General features: G+C 47.1%; 1 protein-coding gene across 1 annotated transcript; it reads right to left on the minus strand.

Moving 5' to 3' along the window:
- Positions 1–995: 995 nt before the first annotated feature.
- On the minus strand, positions 996–11287 carry LOC8024116 (cholinesterase). Its single transcript, XM_042292685.1, has 7 exons — positions 11223–11287; positions 10218–10530; positions 8419–8745; positions 6738–7112; positions 4300–4517; positions 3218–3709; positions 996–1711 (listed from the first exon to the last, which is right to left on the minus strand). Exons 2-7 carry the CDS (start codon positions 10524–10526, stop codon positions 1504–1506), a joined length of 1929 nt encoding a protein of 642 aa, XP_042148619.1. The 5' UTR covers positions 10527–10530; positions 11223–11287; the 3' UTR covers positions 996–1503.
- Positions 11288–17456: the final 6169 nt, after the last annotated feature.

Genomic DNA, 17456 nt, shown 5'->3' on the forward strand with positions numbered 1-17456 from the left:
GTAACTTGAGTAGTATTTTAAATAGTTTATGACGCAGGGATTTAGTAACTTAACTTAAATACTTCTATCGAGTATTTTGTCCAATACTGGGTGAAACGGAGTATAGCTACGGTGGTTTTCGCGGGGCCGCCATGGGCTGCTGACTTCTGAGGCCCAGACTCGAGCGCCTAGCGAGGGCTTTCTGCTTGCCCGTCATGCAGACGATCCGCGGCCGAATTTCCGGTGACGCAGGGAGTCCAGCACCGCCGCGGTGGAGCTTCGGAGGTTGGCGCCGGTGTTAGCCGGACGGCGGTCTTCGCGATAGCGGGCCTTCATGTCTCACAGCTTGCGGTCACTTCGTAGTGATCGTACTGCACTTAAGGCAACGTTGCTCAAGATCAATACGATATCGATGGTGTGGGTTATGCGTTGAAGAATCGCCGTGGAATCTTGCCGTCAGCTCGCGAACACCTCGCGGTGCCCCACGTTCACGGTTATGTTGGTGTACGCGGGGAATAACAGGAAAAGGCGTGTTTGCCCTAGTTCCTCACTTTTACTGGTGCACGAAGTTCCTGGCCGAATTACGGCTTTTTTTAAAGACATTTATAATGCACAGAAACGATCAGAATTTAAGGGACCCTTTCCGAAAATCCGCGCCATCGCTTGTCCGCCATCGCTTGATCACTTTTTCTGAGCGTGTATTGGACGCGAGTGCTGACGTCAGCGTTCGGCGAGGATTCGGATGCAATCACGCGCTTCGTGCCCAAGCAATGGCGGCCGCCAATGTTGCTTGACGGACTTTTGAAAAGCGTAATTTTGTTTTTCTTTTGTTCATATTTTGCAGAGTAATACAATTGACTCACCGTTCGGGTTGTCGCTAAAGCTTGCATTAGTGACACTCGCTTAAATAAGCTCGCAAAAACCAACCCACTATCTAAGAAAAAAAAAAGAGAAAAGTTCGAAAACAATATTTATTACCGCAAGTTATACGACCTAGGGGGTTGTGAAAGTTGCGGTTCCTGTGCTGGAGCACTATCTTCAAATCTGCCTGAAGTAATTTCTACCTAAACGTCCAAAGCAATGCTGGGGGGTGTGGGACTATACTACTGGCTCGGCGTTTCCTTATCAGCCCCACCCCCACTAATTTAACGGTTATGGTACAGGTACCAGTACCCCCTCCCACAGACGTAAAGCACCTGACAACGCTAGACGAGATTTTGTTTATTAGCTTGTCTCGAAATATTAACCACCATTCAGATCCATCCCTTTTATCTAGCGCAAGAGACAGGAGTGGGACCACAACAAATTGAATACACGAGTACAAACATCGATAGAAAGCAACCATTCTTAAAACGAAACGCGTACACTCCACATATGAGGCCTTCTCAGCTTGCCGCGTGCCTAACCGATGCCTGGCCATCGGGCGAAAGCCTCGTTGTATAAATTATCGCCAATACGCGCTAATCGGCATAGCTGCGTCATCAAACGAAATTCTATTCGCAGGCGGGCAAGTATGACGTCCGCCTACGCCTCGGTGGACGAAGCAGGTAGGGTTGTGTCCACGGGGGTCTGAGGCCGAGGCTGTGTTTGATGGCTCTGCCACCTGTACAGAACCGGGTAGAGTCTGCGGCAGCGGGTCACTACTTCGGAGAGATTGCGGATGACGAATCCCGACGGCAGAATGTCCAGCATCACCGGGGCCCACGCCTTGAACTGGGGCCATTTGACGTCCCTGGACACGACCGCGGGGACCAGTGCATGATTTCCCTACACACACCCTAAGGGGGATGTACACCCTAAGGGGGATGTACACCCTAAGGGGGATGTACATCCCCCCCTCTTTGTTTTCCTGTAGGCATCACCTTAATTCGCAATGACACCTCTATTCTCAATGCCCCCCCCCCCCCTCCCCACCCCACACACACACACACACACAATAAAATGCAGACTCCCCCTCCCTAGTTTCAGTTCCTGGGGAATTCCCGGGGACATACGGCGACACATCTGAATAGAAAGCGGCTTTGTTTTTAAAACGCCTGTCAAGATTTGCGTTTTTTTTTCTTTAGCATTCATTGTTTTGGTGCATGCAGCCGTTTTTTGTTTGGACGGTCGTAGTTTAGGCTGGACTGGACTGGGTTTCGCGATGCCGCAGCACGGTTCCCGGTGTGCTTTTTCGCTCCGTTCGTTCGCTCGTTATGTTCCCCTTCCCTCTTACAAATGGGAAATAATCTTCTGGCACGCTTCCAGTGACGCGCTGCGGGAGCGGGAGAGGGAGGGAGCGAACGGCCATTGCCGTGTAACAACGCACGCGACAAAAAAAAAAAAAAAAAAAAAAGCGGCCCAGCGACGATTCTATTTGCGCGAAACCGCCGACACCCGGGAGGAAAGATTGGCTCTTCGAAGACAACTGTATACGTAGACCGTAGGCGGCGATCGAAGGAAGCTGGGGTGGCTGCACTCGAAACCACCGTCGCCCGTGAGAAGAGACTGGCTCTCCGAAGACAACTGTATGTGGGCCGTTGCGAGGTTCGAGTTCCCATCCTTTGCTGAGTAGGAACCCGTGCGCTAAGGGCTAAACTCCATGGAGCGAATTATGCGACGAATAACTGACGAACGACGCCCGACGGCACGCTCGCTTTGCGCGTGACGTAGCAGCGACTGTGCTGATGCCACGCGCAGAGCAAAAGCCAACGGGCAAAATTCGTCCATTTTTCGCAGCACATTCGCCCCATGGAGTCCAGCCTTAAATGCCAACGCATTTTGTCGAGAATCGGTGTAATAACACGAGAGTACACGAAAAAGGTCTATATACACTTGGCGAAAAGAAAAAGTGGGCGGAAGAATTGGGCGGCCGTGATTGGCCGGCGCCGCGCTCGACCTTGGCGCCGGCTAATAATGGCGGTCAAATTTCTCGCCGACTTTTCGCCATGTGTCCAGGTTAAAACCCCAGGTGTGAGCACTGCGCGGGCAGAGAAACGAGGTTCGCATGAGATAAAGTCTGCGCGTGCGCAGTGCCGATAGCAGAGGCACCGCAGCGCCGCCGCAGCGGGTGATGTGAGGGACTTGACTCGGTGTATAAATACGTGGAAACCAATTGCTCAATACTTCACAGTATACTGCCCGGCAAACGCACTTCGATTCAGTTACCTTGCAGTCTGAGACCTCATCATTTAAATAGTACCGGTTCGTCAGAGAGTTACCGCACAAAGGGCTGCTTCACCGCAGAGTTCGGACTCACCCGTCCCTCGCAAAGGACACCCAAGTGCGCAGTACTCTGAAGCTGAGGTCTCCTTGCTGTCGCGACGCCGACTTGGTGAGCAGCGGTCCTCCCAGAACTAGGCTCAGGTCGTCGACGAATGTTCCCGCCTGGTCTGGCACGTCGCTGAAGCGAAACATGCGCAGCTTGCTGCCGACGCGGGACAATTCCGTAGCCCAGAAAAGCACGGGGCAGACGAAGAACACGTCGGCCAAGAGACGTTGCCACTGCATCAGTCTCGAAGACGGTGACCGCTCGGGAACCTCGTTGTTCAGTTCGTAGAGGGACAACAGGTAGGGCTGCGGAATAAGAATTAGTCCGGGCAAGAAAGTACGAGGATTCTTCGACCGCGACCTGGCTCGACCAGTATATCCACGGGGAAGAAACAGCACGATTATTATCACCATAATCATCATCACTGGCTTGGTGGTGCAAGCCACCACCCAATTTAAGGTGTCGATGCGCCCATCCATTCATATATGCTCCATTTACGAACATTCACTAAAATGATTCTAGAGTACCAATTACACCTTATTAGCAGCTGCCCTCATTGTTGGAGAGTAAGAAAGAAAGGCAACATTTAGAGGCGTTAGCTCGAGCACCGAAAAGGCTGTGTTCCAAATCTTTCTCGGGAATATCTGTGTTACTTTACGACGGATAATATCAGCCAACGCTACCATAGTCGGTGACTTTTTAAAGTTCAGGAGAAGATACTCTCACCCCTTCCGCCTTTAGCAGCGTTAACATTGGGGAGGAGGCGACCTCCTCTCTAGCATTCATTCTGCTAAAGTGGAGAGAAGCTTCTGTCTGGCGACATTCAGCTTTTTGCGTGCGTGCGCGTGTGCGTGCGTGCGTGTGTGTGTACGCGGTCGCGTATGTGTGCGTGGTGTGCGCGTGTGTGTGCCTGTCAGTCTTTTGGTTGCTAAAAATGTATCACTCTTTTAGTGGTTTTTCGTAACACTATGTTCACTTTTTAATTACATCTTATTTGTATTTGCCAGTTCCGGAAACTCAGTTCGCAATAAAGCACACACAATGACTTCTTTCCCCCGGCCCGGTCATACGTTTCGAAGGCATGTACGCGTACAGGTGTCACGACACTTACGCGGTTTTGGTTGGGAAGTTGGAGCTGATCCAGCTGGCTGGAGCACATCTGCACCAACGACTCAAGATTCCTACGCCGGCGACCATCTTCCTCTCCGCCGGCCTCCTCGTAAGATCGGATCCACTGGCCACCGTCGCTGAACACGCTGCCCACCAGAATGTCTCGGTTTTCCACCTGCTAGGGTTTTTCACGGCGAAGCACACCATGTACTCTGGCGCCTCTAACGCATTAGAGGAATTCCTCACTTACTACAGGAGCCGGTTTAAAACCGACACACCGGAGAAAGTCTTATAGACACTGATTTGCCTTAATCATGATTCGACACAATTAATAGACATATCTGAATTAGTTGTCCCAAATTGAAAATCGCAATATTTTGTTTTTGCGAAATTGTTGAAGTTTTAACTTTGATCTGAGAGGCACTACTGCAGCCTTTAAACTACACTTCTATGAGCCCGATCGAGAGCTCCAAAAACATTTGGTGTCAAATATACCTTCTTTTTTTTTTTTTTTTTTAACGCGGCTTTTGCTTGGAACTGTCTACAGAAAACCAGGATCGCCGTAGCGCGATTTAAACTAATTTCCGAATATTTTGTATCAAATGCCAATAAACAACGCAAGAAAGTAATCGGAAGCGATTTTAACGCACCCGACGTAAACTGGTCGGATAAAGGTGTGGCTTGTTAGTGAACAAACCTGCCGGAAGTGTCCGTTAACATTGCATTTAGTCGGTGTCTTCGTCGGTCAGTCGAAGGTGCCACTAGTATAACTGCAAAATCAAGCACATTGCTTGAAATTTTCTTAGTAAACGTTTTGATCATTGTAGCGTTTCTGTTCACGATGTAGTATCACATTACAAATCGGTGTTTTTGTGGTTCTCTCCGAAAGTGACAACCTAAGTGAAGCAATATCATGATTACAAGAAAGGCAAATGACAAGTCAGTACTCCACTATATTGAAGAGCGCCTGGACAGATTTAATGAATTCATGTAAATTAAATGTGGTTGAATTTTCAATGTTTTGTCACGACTGAAGAACGTTTTGATAAAATAAAGAATGAAAAATACTCCCCGAGTCAAGTTTTCTAACCACAGTCACCGGTTGATATCGTACCATGGTAATTTCCGGCCCTTCGAGCGCACTAGCACTTTGTAGAATCAAACTTTCAGCGACTCCGACAAATTTCCAGCGACACGAACGAAGGTAAACAATCAATATGGCGGAGTGTTCCCCTTGTTGTCCCCGCCGCCGAGCACGTGGAGCGAAATTAGGTGCTGCAGAACCCAAGAATCCTGTGTTCAATCCCCACCCTTGCCTGTTTCGATCTGGATGAGCATTGTACCGGCGTGCGATCGTGTACCATACTGCGTGGTGCACGTTAAAGACTCGGGCTAGCGGTTTTACTGCCCTGGCTAAACTGCTCATTTACAGCGAGTGACTCATCGCAACTTTGAAACGGCTGACCAACTACACGCTGTATAAATATCCACAGAACCGCGATTAATTAGAAACCGCTAGTGCGAGTTGGAGCGCTCACTGGGGCTCGGCTCTGTGGCACTCTCATTGTTTAATTTGGAGGTCAAAGGAATTATTGTTGTCAGAGTGAAGCAGGCATTAACAAACTGCTCACGCAAAAAAAAAGAAAAAAAAAAGCGCACAAATGTTTTTTTTAAGCTATAAAACATGTGATGTCACCCAACGGAGAGCGCAAAAATGTTGAATGTTCGCTTTGAAATTACCTTGGTTCGCCGTTTCCTCGATATCTATGTTGAATTCATAAATATTAACAAGTAGCGTGCCGTAAAAAGTAAATTCGGGGATTCCCAAAAATGTGCATAATTTGGGTATTTATATAAAAAAAAAAAAAATTAACCGCCGGAGCTTTTTTTTTTTTTTTTTTTTTAAGAGATTTTTCCGACGCTTTTTTCTGCAGTGTTTGAGACCGTGTCAGGCGAACAACGCAATGGTAGCAACTTGGATATTTAGTGGCCAGAGGCTGACGCGGGGCGCAGATCAAAAAACGAGTGCGACACACGTGTCCAATCAGTGATGAGACCAGTCCTATTCGAACGTTGACGAACGTTTGTTTCCTACCCGCCACACACGCTGGCCTCCTTCCTCTTCGTGACGTAGACAATGTAGCACAATGGCCTTGCCTAAAGTCCCTCGATACTTCTTTTACAAGTAACGACAACCAACTGAAATGACAAAGCACAATACGCTGGAACAATATGACGGCATTCAGTTCAAACTTCTGCTGTGTGTCGCCATTCGCTTCCTAAAACCCGCACCGTGACGCAGTCGGCGCCTCAAAGATATCGCTACTTGTAGGAAGCTCTCATCTAGGGACTCTGGTCTTTCCATCTTAGGATGCGATGAACCAGCTCATGGACTTACCCGAGAGAGCAGTTGGTGTAGCCTCCAGGGTTCGCTTCCTTCGAGCGGGTACGCGTTGAAGCTTGGCCCAAACAGCGGCCCGATCTGCAGTCCGAGCTCTTGCTTCATCCCGGCGGCAGCGGCGGTGATCTCCGAGGAACTCCTGTTCCGCAGGCAGGAGAGCAACTCGGCGGCGTTCGGACGGGCGCACGCCAGTCGTCGTGCCAGGGACCTCAAGTTGTCCCCGGCACGGCCCGTGTTGTCCCTGGTCAGGCGAAACGGGGTGCCCGAGTGGAAGATGAAGCGCCGCAGCAGCCATTGAAGCTCTCTGTCCCGCTGGTTCAGCAGGTGGTAGCCCGCCGACGTGGCCCCCGATCCGTGGCCCAGGAGGGTTACCTGAAGTTGTGGAAGGGGCACTGGACTTAGGACATTTGAAAGATTTTCTGTAAAACGTAACATGCGTTTTAACGCACCCCCCCCCCCCCCCCCCCCCCAAACCCCTTTCCCTACAGATCCCAGGTTTTGTCCATCCCGGACCTACTCGGTCGTGGTTCGTCCATGCATTTTCCGGTACATTTAGGGGCAAATTGACGTTAAGGGCATGACCTTTACACTAGTTCAGTTTCCTGCTAAGTTTGGCGGGCAAATTGCTGCCACGGAACCTGTACGGCAATTCAGTTTTCCCGCTAGATTTGACGTAAAAATTATTGTCACGTGACCTACGGATCAGGTCAGTTTCCCCGCTAAATTTAGCGGAGAAATCAATAAAGAATATATAGTTTAATGTCTCCTAAACAGATTTCAGCGCTCCCTAACTAGTGCATTTCGTGTATTATGGTACTTTGGAGTTGAAGATCACTGCCAATTTTTAATGAAGATTTTTGTTTTGTTTTAGTGTTTGTCACGTACACGCATCTTTCCACTCCTCATCTATACAAGACACCGGCGAGAACTATTGTTACGACATAAAATTTAAACTACTGTTTGGAAGTTCGATTCAGCAACAACGAGTGTAGAGGCAGGCAGTCTTGAGGTATGGTCAATCCGTCAGGTGTTGCAACAATCCCATTTTTTTCTGAATAGTTCTGATTCTTCATATTTAGTGGGGCTGTCACTCAATGGAATCGAACCTCGCATCATATGCCGTTGGCATTTGAAGCGGCCGAGGGCACTTTGTGCACAACACACTCCTCTATGCAATGTTCCCTGTGTAAAGTAGTCGGTCTCTATCATTTCTTCAACTTGTTTTGTGGCAGGAGTACCAGGGTTCACCGCGTACCACCATTTCAGAGAAGTTTTATTTTACTGAATGACATCGAACGTCAATTATTAAACCATCACTGTCTTGAGTGTACAATCTCCGGCTTTACGAAAAGAACGAAAACTATATTCACTCACAACGAGTGGAAAAATGCGTGAGTTCTGTGTCTTGCCGAAGGCAGTTCGAGAATGAGACACCCATGCATGGGTGTCTCATTCTCGAACTATCTGCTACTCTAGAGAACGTAAGGCCACCCAGCAGCAAAGACGTGACATTAACTTCACGCCTGTCAAAATGTACAGCAACAACTTCAACTGCTTTTTTTTTTTTTTTTTTTTGCGGCGGAACGGAGTGTTGAAATAGAGGAACAGGGATTAAATGCACACCGTAGGAGTCGCGAGAAAACACTTCAATGACGACGATGGAGAGCGAACGGCAGACCTCGGAGGAATTTCCGCCGAAGGAGGCGATGTTTTCCTTGATCCAGTGGAATGCCAGGGCCTGATCCAAGAGGGCCACGTTGCCGGGGGCGTCACTGGAGGCTGCGTTGAGGAAGCCGAAGACCCCGAGGCGGAAGTTGGGCACTACCACCACTACGTCGCCCATGGAGGCAAGCATGCTGCCGTCGTAGGCACCGTTCCAGCCGTTCTCCAGGTCCCTGCCGTACAGCAGCACGAGCACCGGCAGCAGCGGGCACTGCGTCATTTTACACTTGTCCGGCTGGTGCGGTGTCCACACGTTCAGGTGCAGGCAGTCTTCGCTGGGCTCCTGTGCGGTGTATGAGCGCGTTTTACGAATCGTGTTTTTTGTTGACATTGATCCTCGACGTGGTGAGAAACCAAGTCTTCTTTACAGCGTAAAGCACGCGCCCGGGCGACTTCTTTGGTGGGACGCGGTGTCCAAAATGTCTGAACCACGGTGGAAGAGGAAAGAGGTGTCGGAACGAAGCCAGAAAGTAGTCAAAATTCCACTCATGCTTCGCTCATTTCCCGGCAGGGGCACTGCCGGGTTGGGGCTCCGGCAGTGCCCCTGCCGGGGCATTGCAGTAGCCCTAGCCCGGCACAACCCGGCGCGAAGCGCACCACCGCGCCCTTGCTCCGTGTCGAGGCAACGCTCTTCTTCTTTGAACTGTCTTGATAAAGGTATTCTCATGAAAACAGTAACTGAAGAATGCATACACTCTATTTACCTGTAGACGTTTCTATGATCCAGGGGTTACTACGATTATAGGGTTCACATTTTCGTAAACAATCTTAAACAATTATGAGAAAAATTGTGTCTTGAACGCGCATCACAAGACAGTCACCAAGCGCTCGCACTGGTGTCTTGTATAATGCTACACAAGGAACGCCTCGAATGAAGTATAAAACGCAGGAAAGCTTATGATAGCATGATTCATTCACCGTTTATCACTGACCACGCAAGAAAACAACAGAAAAAATTCCAAAAAGTAGTCTGGTAGACAAAACAAACAAAAAAAAATACATGGAGCGCATGGTCAGCGTCTGCCTCTGAAGAGAAAATCTTCATATACCTCATGCGAGCCACTGAAGGTATGCACTTTGCTCACCACAATTAATATATGAGACCTTTGCTGCTGAACGTGCGTACTGACAGCGGGGTTTTAATTTATTATTTCTCAACGTAAAACTTACACCTTCAAGAGAGCCATTCTTGACGTAGACGATAAATAGTGACTTATACTTAGCATGCGTTATATAAGGTCGACCTTATGTATGTCTAGCTCTCGGTGGATACCGGCACAAGAGGCCGGCGAAGCAGCTTCCGCGATGAGTACACCGGCTTGCCTGAAGCGAGTGTAGGAGACATTTCTCTTATGACAGCACCAAGTGAAACATTAACGAGGCAGAACATTGCGACTGCACCCTCCGGGTGCAGTTTTGCTTTTTCGTTAGCCTCGAAAATTCGCAAGTCTGACGCAAGGTTTCTGCTCGCCTCATCTCGATCAAGCTGGCGAAGCCTTAATCAGTCTATGTAGACTTAAGGTTCGAGTTCCCGGTCGCAGCTTCACTTATATCAACATACACAGCAGCGACAGCACCATACTGCCTTTTCCATGCTGCCCTCTTTTTTTCCCCCTAAGAATGGATTTTAAGCGAGTGTAGAGCCCCCTTTAGTGAAATACCAGTCGCCTTTTCATACGTCCCAGCGCAGTGTTTCAGTAGTCATCGCACGGGTGATATACACGTTAGAGAGGTCACAGGCGTATACGGCAGTACCATTTCGAACGGCTCAAAGCCCGCAGGCAGGGCTCCCTGCGGGCACGGCGGGCCGAGCGAGACGGCCAGCTTCTTTTCCCAGTGGAGGGCCCGCAGCGCGGGCGCGAACCTGCTTCGACCGGCCGTGCTCTGGCCGTAAGGCACGCCGAGGAAGGCGAAGACCCGGCGTCCCATCACGTCCAGCTGGCGGCCTTGTAGGGGGCCCTGGGCCGTGGTCACGGTGATGGCGCGCGCGCTGAACAGGATTCCCAGCGAGATGACCGCCAGCGCCAGGACCAGGAAGGCCAGCGTGGGGCCGAAGAAGGCCATCTTCCTGCGGAGCATCGAGACAAACTTAGAAGGAGACGTCCCTTTTAAGCCGCGGACGTCGAACAAGATACACGGTGTCCGCTCGAGACATGATGACAGAATTACATAGAGACATGCCTAAAGCGCATTGGAAGCATAATTGCTTTATACATGTGTGTGCTTCCACAGGACCGCCATGAGGAAGAAACACGTCTAGCTGCCTAAGACCGTGTCGTCGCCTACATGGCAGTGAAAGACGCTCCGACTGCGCCCAGTGTAGCACTCCAGTGGCTCGCCGATGTTGAACCGACAAGAAGGCCGAAGAGCTAATCTCAAAAGTTTGAAGTGAGGCGCCAAAGCAACGAGGACACAAGGAGAGAAGCAGACAGGACGAGGGCAGCATTCATTCAATTCAGAGGTCACTCGAGGCGACTTGTTTGCTATTGGATCAAGGGTGTATATAGCGATAAGGAGAATTCACTGTCGCTGTGCTCAAAAAAATTTAATTAATTATTTATTTAGTTTTGCGTACGTGACAGCATCGTCCCTTCAACGGTGAGTCGTGTGAGAAGAGTGTGTACACCGGCCTGGCAATGCATGGTATCCTTCATTTTTCTTTTACCGATTCTCGGGTTTTAGTTAACGCTGTCTTACAGCCAAAGTCACGTGGTTATTCTTCACACTTATCCAAGGCTGAAACGTGATTGGAATACCCACCAGCACCTACTGAACTGCGGTTCCGGTTGTTCGTCTTCATACTCCTGGTTCAGCCTTTCCTGTAATCTTGAGAGCCAAAAAGAAAAAAAAAAAAAAAGAAAGAAAGAAAGAAAGGAGGATTTAATATGAAACTAACATGTCAGGAAAAAACAGCGTGTCCCTTTATCACAGAGAAGCGGCGGTCGCTTTGAGGATATGATTGGCGGGCAAATTTCTTAGAATTACATTGCAAAATGTTTGAAGTAATGTCGGTGAACCGGCAACAATCAGCTCTCCTTGAGACTACAGGGACATGGAATAAACGTTCCATATAACGGTGCTGACCCCTGGGCATGAAAGCACAAGCAGGTTAACTTTAAGAAAAGGTAAATTCGTTCACTTCCCTGCAGAACACGAGACAACAAATCAAGCCGAACAATAACGGGATCCCAGCAAATTACGAAGCTGAGAATACTATTAAATCACTAAAAAGAAATGTTCATTATGCGAATGGACAATGAGAATGGTGTTTCATTTGCTTATTCTCATTGCGAACATTGCATTTTTTTAAGATCTAATCGTCAAGTATAATAAGATATAATCGTCAGATCTACCGTAATCAGATGTAATCTAATGTAGTCCACTATAATATAATCAGATCTTATATAATTACAAGAAAACCCATTTAGAACGAACCTACGTACAGCGAATTATTGTCGATATCGAACTCACGCAAAATTTAAATAAAAATTAATGTAAAAAGTACTTTTTATAACAAACAACATATTGGCTACATCGAACTCCCCCCCCCCCCCCCCCCCCCGGGAACGCTTCCGAAAACGCGCAAACAATCATCTCTAGCCTGTCCCTCCCAACACCCCCCCCCCCCCCCCCCCCCCAAAAAAAAAGGTAGGAAACAAAGAAAATTTCAAAATCTCAAGTTGCCAACAAAATTGAGCGAAGAGAAGCGATTCAGAAGGGGGGAAAAGCTAAAAAATACCCTTTGCACGCACGCGCAGAAAAAAAAAATTCATCCCAAAACCGTCGCCCACGAAAGAAGCGATTCAGAAGGGGAGATAAGCTAAAAGAAGAAACTCTGCACGCCTGCAAACAAAAAAGAAAAAAAAAGTAAACCTTTTTAACGTGTTTTTACAAGGCGGAGGCGAAGAGATGAGAAAGAAAGATAAGCTCTCGCCTTACAACGAATGCATCGTGGAAGTTCGTTGTAAATGGTTTTTGCTATATCGAATTACTTGTTATATCGAATTGATCGTAGCGTTTCCTGCTGTTCGTTATAAACGGGTTTGACTGTATATCTTATTTAATCAGGTGTTATCTAATCAAATCTATAATCTAGTCAGCTCTAGTTGTATTTTGGCTGGGATCCTTCTATTCTTCACTGTGAATCGTTGTGTCGTGTTCTGCGGGAAAGCAAACTGATATACAGGGTGTCCCCGAGAAAAATTTACAGTTTTTTTTTCACCGCAAAAATAAACTACGCATCGCCTAAGCTCATTCTCCGCCCGAACGTGGCGCTATAGAGGTTCGAATCAGATGCCAACATTTCAGCACAAAGCGATATTTTATTCAAAAGTTATAAATGATTTTCTGAAAATGTCAACGGAAAAATCGCGGCCAATGGTGTCCTCGAATACAAGGAGCCTTACGGCGCCTTAAATTGAAAACGGACAGAAATGGGCCCCATTTTTTTTTTCCATTGAAATTTTCAGGAAATTACACAACTTTTGAATAAAATATTGGTTCGTGCTTAAACCTTGGCATCTCGTTCGAACCTCTGAATCTACCTTTGAGAGAAGAATAAACGTTCAACAATGCATAAATCTTTTTTTTTTTTTTTTTTTTTTTTTGCGGTGGAAACGAAAAAGCGGAGGGTCATTCTTCCCGAAAATTAAACATCAATGTGACTGCAAAGTAACTTTCAAACGCCTTCCTCCCATCGCTCCTAAAATATAGTTAGTATAACATAGCGTCAGGGTGTCCTAAAAACATATATTTGCAAGTTTTCATAATTAAGTCAATTTCGGAAAAATATGAGTTTAGACAGCGTCCTGTGTGCAATTTCAGCATTTGTTTTGTATCTGCTAACTACCACACAAGATTCAAAGGCGTGAACTTTTGTTTTAGCAAAGTAAAATTTCATAAGTTAGCTTTAAAAAAAATCGTACTCCTACGTCAGCTCCAAGTTATGATATGATCTCAGCGTCCAGCGTTGCTGAAATAATTATATATTTACAAATTGTAAAAAAAAAAGAAAAAAAAAATCAGTGTGGCCGACCTGCATGTTAGTGGTATAACGAAAGTGATAAAAATTTATTTACAAACTTCTGCCAACCATACTCGATTTCAACCATATTCAGTTCAAATGCAGACTATTTAATACGTTTTCAGGAAAGTCTTACAACAAGAGCCATTCACCCTTGGCCAAAACTTAAGATTTTATTAGCTTATGAATAAATAGAAATAAGCGCGTACCTTTTTATGTCTCAGTGGGTTAACGGATATTTCGTGTATTATTTTTCATAATAAAATAAAAAAGGTAATGTTTTGGTATGCTGAAAATGTTTTTACTGCATATTTGTTTGCGTTATAAATTTATTTTTAGTTTGTGTAAAGACAATAAACTGTTCATCAAAAGGCGGGCATGCTCCCAAATAAATATTAATGAGCTTTAAAACCAGTTTAATTACTTTTCTAAACGACCAAGTGGCGCATTTGAAGAAGCTAGCTTTTGCGAAAGAAGCAGCCCTTGCAAGAAGATTTTCTAATCAAGGCACAAAGTTTGAGTCCATGAGTTTTATGTATGTTATTGGAAATATTAATATTGCAAAATAAAAATAATAAAACATTCTGATCAGCACAAAAACGAAATCCAAAATATAGTTCCGTTCATCTTATCTTGAGTACGTTCTACAATGTTTGCCGTGAACACAATATAAAGAAACATCTGGGAGCTCGGCTGTGTTTTCTATGGAAATAAAAATAAAATTACCCATGGATCAACATATGATAGCAAACGAAAGTCAATGTCGCGAAATTACCTTTTCATGAACCTAGGAGAATGACCCGGGTATAGGAACTCCGTTGAAAAGCTAATTGCGTCTATGATGGTACACCACCTCGTGTTTCCAAGACGCAATTAGCTTGAGTGCAACCAGTATATTCATTGCGCTCAAGCTACAGAGTCGTACAGTTTACGAGTGCTGGCGAATTACGGTAAAACACACACACACACAGACACACACGCACACACACATTAATACAAAGAAGAAAATGATTGAAAAAAAATATTCTGATTTGGGGTATTGGCCTAGCAAATGGGGCGGCAGTCTTTGTTTTGCTGGTCTCTTTCTGCAGGTCATTCTGATTGGCTATCAGCGTGCCCCGAGGTGTTACACTTGGTGTTACACTTGGTGACTGCGGTTGCCGTCCACTCACTCTAAGAAACCGGGTGCGTCCCGCAAGAGCACTCTCGGGAGAGCCAATCGCCGCAATGTATTGGGGAGGAGGACAGACCGTGACGCCCCAACTACACGGATGGGGACAACAAATACAATGACGCAGCGTTCGGCCGACATAACCGAACGCAGCGTCAGCGTTCGGCTGGAGTTCGTGTTCTCCGGCGAGGGTGAGGAGGGGCTCTTTTGTTTCCACTCGGCCTGCATGAACAATGCAGCATGCACGATCCCAGCTCATCACAAAAGCCGAAGTGGGTCAAGCTCGCATTCTCTGAGGATAGATCCGGCACTTAACGTCGCTTCGTGGATTGTTAGTATTTTTTTTTATTAAGCTGCGCCCCGCGCTCTACTGTAGAAGATGACATGATCATGCACATAAGGCCTGTCGGCATGTGCACAGGCCTTGTGTTGAGTAAACACCAAGCGTGGGGAAAACAAACGGGTCAGAGCGCCCCCTATAGACCGTTTTACTGAAAGAGGGCGAGAGAGAAAAGGGGAAAGGGCTACCGGCGCTTTCCCCCTTTCTGATTGTGTAGAAAGAGTGAAAGTCCCGGATGAGAGGCTTCGCCGGTGTTGGGTGTCTGCTGTGCGCGAACTTCGTTCGCGCTTTCTTTTCTGTTTTAAGCTCGCAAACTTAATTAAAGCCAGGGGCTTCGACGGCAACAGTTGCCCGGTCATCGGGACACCATTGCTGGGTCATAGGGTGCACGAATAAAAACAGAAAGCATAGAATACTGTCCGAGGACATATGTAGCTTGCGAAGAATCCAGCAAGGCGAGAGCGGCTGCAATGTCTTTGAACTCCATCGCTTTCCACATGACCCCTGTCTCCGGGGGCAGTGGATTGCTTGCGTCCGTAAACCGAAAAGGTGTTTCCTCAACGCCATCCTCTCGACTTCGCTCGGAACATTTCGTGAATGGAGCGCGCACCGAACGCTGTACCGCCGATGAACATGGGGTACGCTCGCAATGTGCGTGCGAGTTTTCTCATGATAACTGCTGTTTCAGCTTGTAAAATTTCGTAACTGAATTTATCTTAATAGTGATAATTTGTAGTGGTGACTGAATCGATTTTATCATCTACAACACTTAGTTAAAGACTTTTATTTCCGCCGCCGGGTAAGGCTGGAAATTGTTGAAAACGTAGTTCTATTGTTTTTTTTTTTTATTATTATTATTTTTTTTAATTGCGATCTCCTGCGCGATACCAGAGAGCCGGCAAAAGCGCTCCTTAGAGTGCCGCTGGTGGGTTGTTTCCGTTGACTAAGGCGCTTTGAGGCGCTTGATAGTCGCTGCAGGGAACGACTCATGTGTTTGCGTTTTCGAGCCCAGTGTGCACGTTTCTCTGTTTGAGTCATGGCATCCGCCAGTGTGGCGACGGGGGGAACAGCGGCAGCGAACGTGCCAGCTATAGAAATTGGAGGTGAGTACTCAAAATATTGCATCAAACAGTAATATAATTCGTGGCTGCTTCGAGGCTTTCTGCGGTTCGATAAAAGTACATCTAGAGCGTCTTCGTCGTTCATTCACAAGGAAATATAAGAACAGGGACACGAAGATATAAAGAGCACAGCAAGACGTTATATAGCAGCTCCGGGCGTTTACAAAGTTAACTGAGGTTCCCGTTTCGTGTATCGCTTGCTGATTACAACTAAAAGCGGCTACGTTTAAATAGGCCCATTGCTGGCAAAAATGTATAAATGGTTCACCATTTCCAGTCATGCGGAAAGCAATGGAGCTTAAAAACATTCCAGCCGTACTTGCCTTCCCGGATTCCATGCAAGCTACATAGGTCCTCGGACAGTACTCGACGCTTTCTGTCGTTATTTGTGCACCCTATCACCCAGCAATGGTGTCCCGATGACCGGGGGACTGTCGCCATCAAAGACCATGGCTCTAATTTAGTTTGGGAGTTTGAAACGTAGAAGAAAGCGCGAACGAAGTTGGGGCACTGCGGACGCCCAACACCGGCCAAGCCTCTCATCCGGGACTTCCACTCTTTCTACACAATCAGAAAGGAGGAAAGCGCCGGTAGCCCTTTCCCCTTTTCTCTCTCGCTCTCAAAATGGCGCTACCCACGATAAAACGGTCTATAGGCTCCTTGCACTGACGTCACATCGCACACTTTTGAACACCAACTAAGAGGAGGAGAGGGAAGCTGCTTTTGTAAGAATTTTGAGTGACAGGTTAATCTTCTATAATCTTCTGGGGGGAGAATAGCGACGCCTGTGCGAATCCGGGAGACACAAAGGAGGCTCCTGATAAGAGCGGAGCTCCTTCTTCCCCTTTTCTCTGGAGGGCATCGGAAATGACGTCATGTGCAAGGAGCCTATAGACCTTTTCCACAAGGGCGCCGCCATTTTGAATTGACGTCACTTCCAGTATGGGCGAAAACACAACTTTGCCGTTGCCACGCCAATAGAAGACATTTAGGATATAAGCCTAACCGTTACACATTCTCGATTTGGCTCCCCTCAATTTTTTTACTGGTTAGAGGTTGAAACGTTTTACTATTTTGTCGTCGCCCATACTGGAAGTGACGACAATTCAAGATGGCGGCGCCCCCGTGGATGAAGAATGACGAGACCGAAAATAAGTTTAAAAGAGGAACAGTCTGACACGGAATGTGACGTGTCACGTGCTGACGGGACGCTCAGTAGTGTCACAAAGCAGACGATTTTTTTTTTTGTTTTGGTCTAAACATGTTTTCTGTCTCGTAATTCGCCGATATCACTCCAGAGTTTGCGGCTTTGCGGGAATGTAGACCCCTAAATTTAATT

The sequence above is a fragment of the Ixodes scapularis genome, unplaced genomic scaffold, assembly GCF_016920785.2.
Source record: "Ixodes scapularis isolate PalLabHiFi unplaced genomic scaffold, ASM1692078v2 PGA_scaffold3__209_contigs__length_174095766, whole genome shotgun sequence".
NCBI lineage: Eukaryota > Metazoa > Arthropoda > Arachnida > Ixodida > Ixodidae > Ixodes > Ixodes scapularis.

What these genes read in the sequence shown, in the direction of transcription:
- LOC8024116 (XM_042292685.1), bottom strand. Translation starts at nt 10,526, where the DNA reads ATGGCCTTCTTCGGCCCCACGCTGGCCTTCCTGGTCCTGGCGCTGGCG. An exon ending in TCGGCGGAAATTCCTCCGAG is followed by an intron (nt 7,113 to 8,418) that starts GTCTGCCGTTCG and finishes CCACAACTTCAG; the next exon opens with GTAACCCTCCTGGGCCACGG. An exon ending in TACACCAACTGCTCTCTCGG is followed by an intron (nt 4,518 to 6,737) that starts GTAAGTCCATGA and finishes GAAAAACCCTAG; the next exon opens with CAGGTGGAAAACCGAGACAT.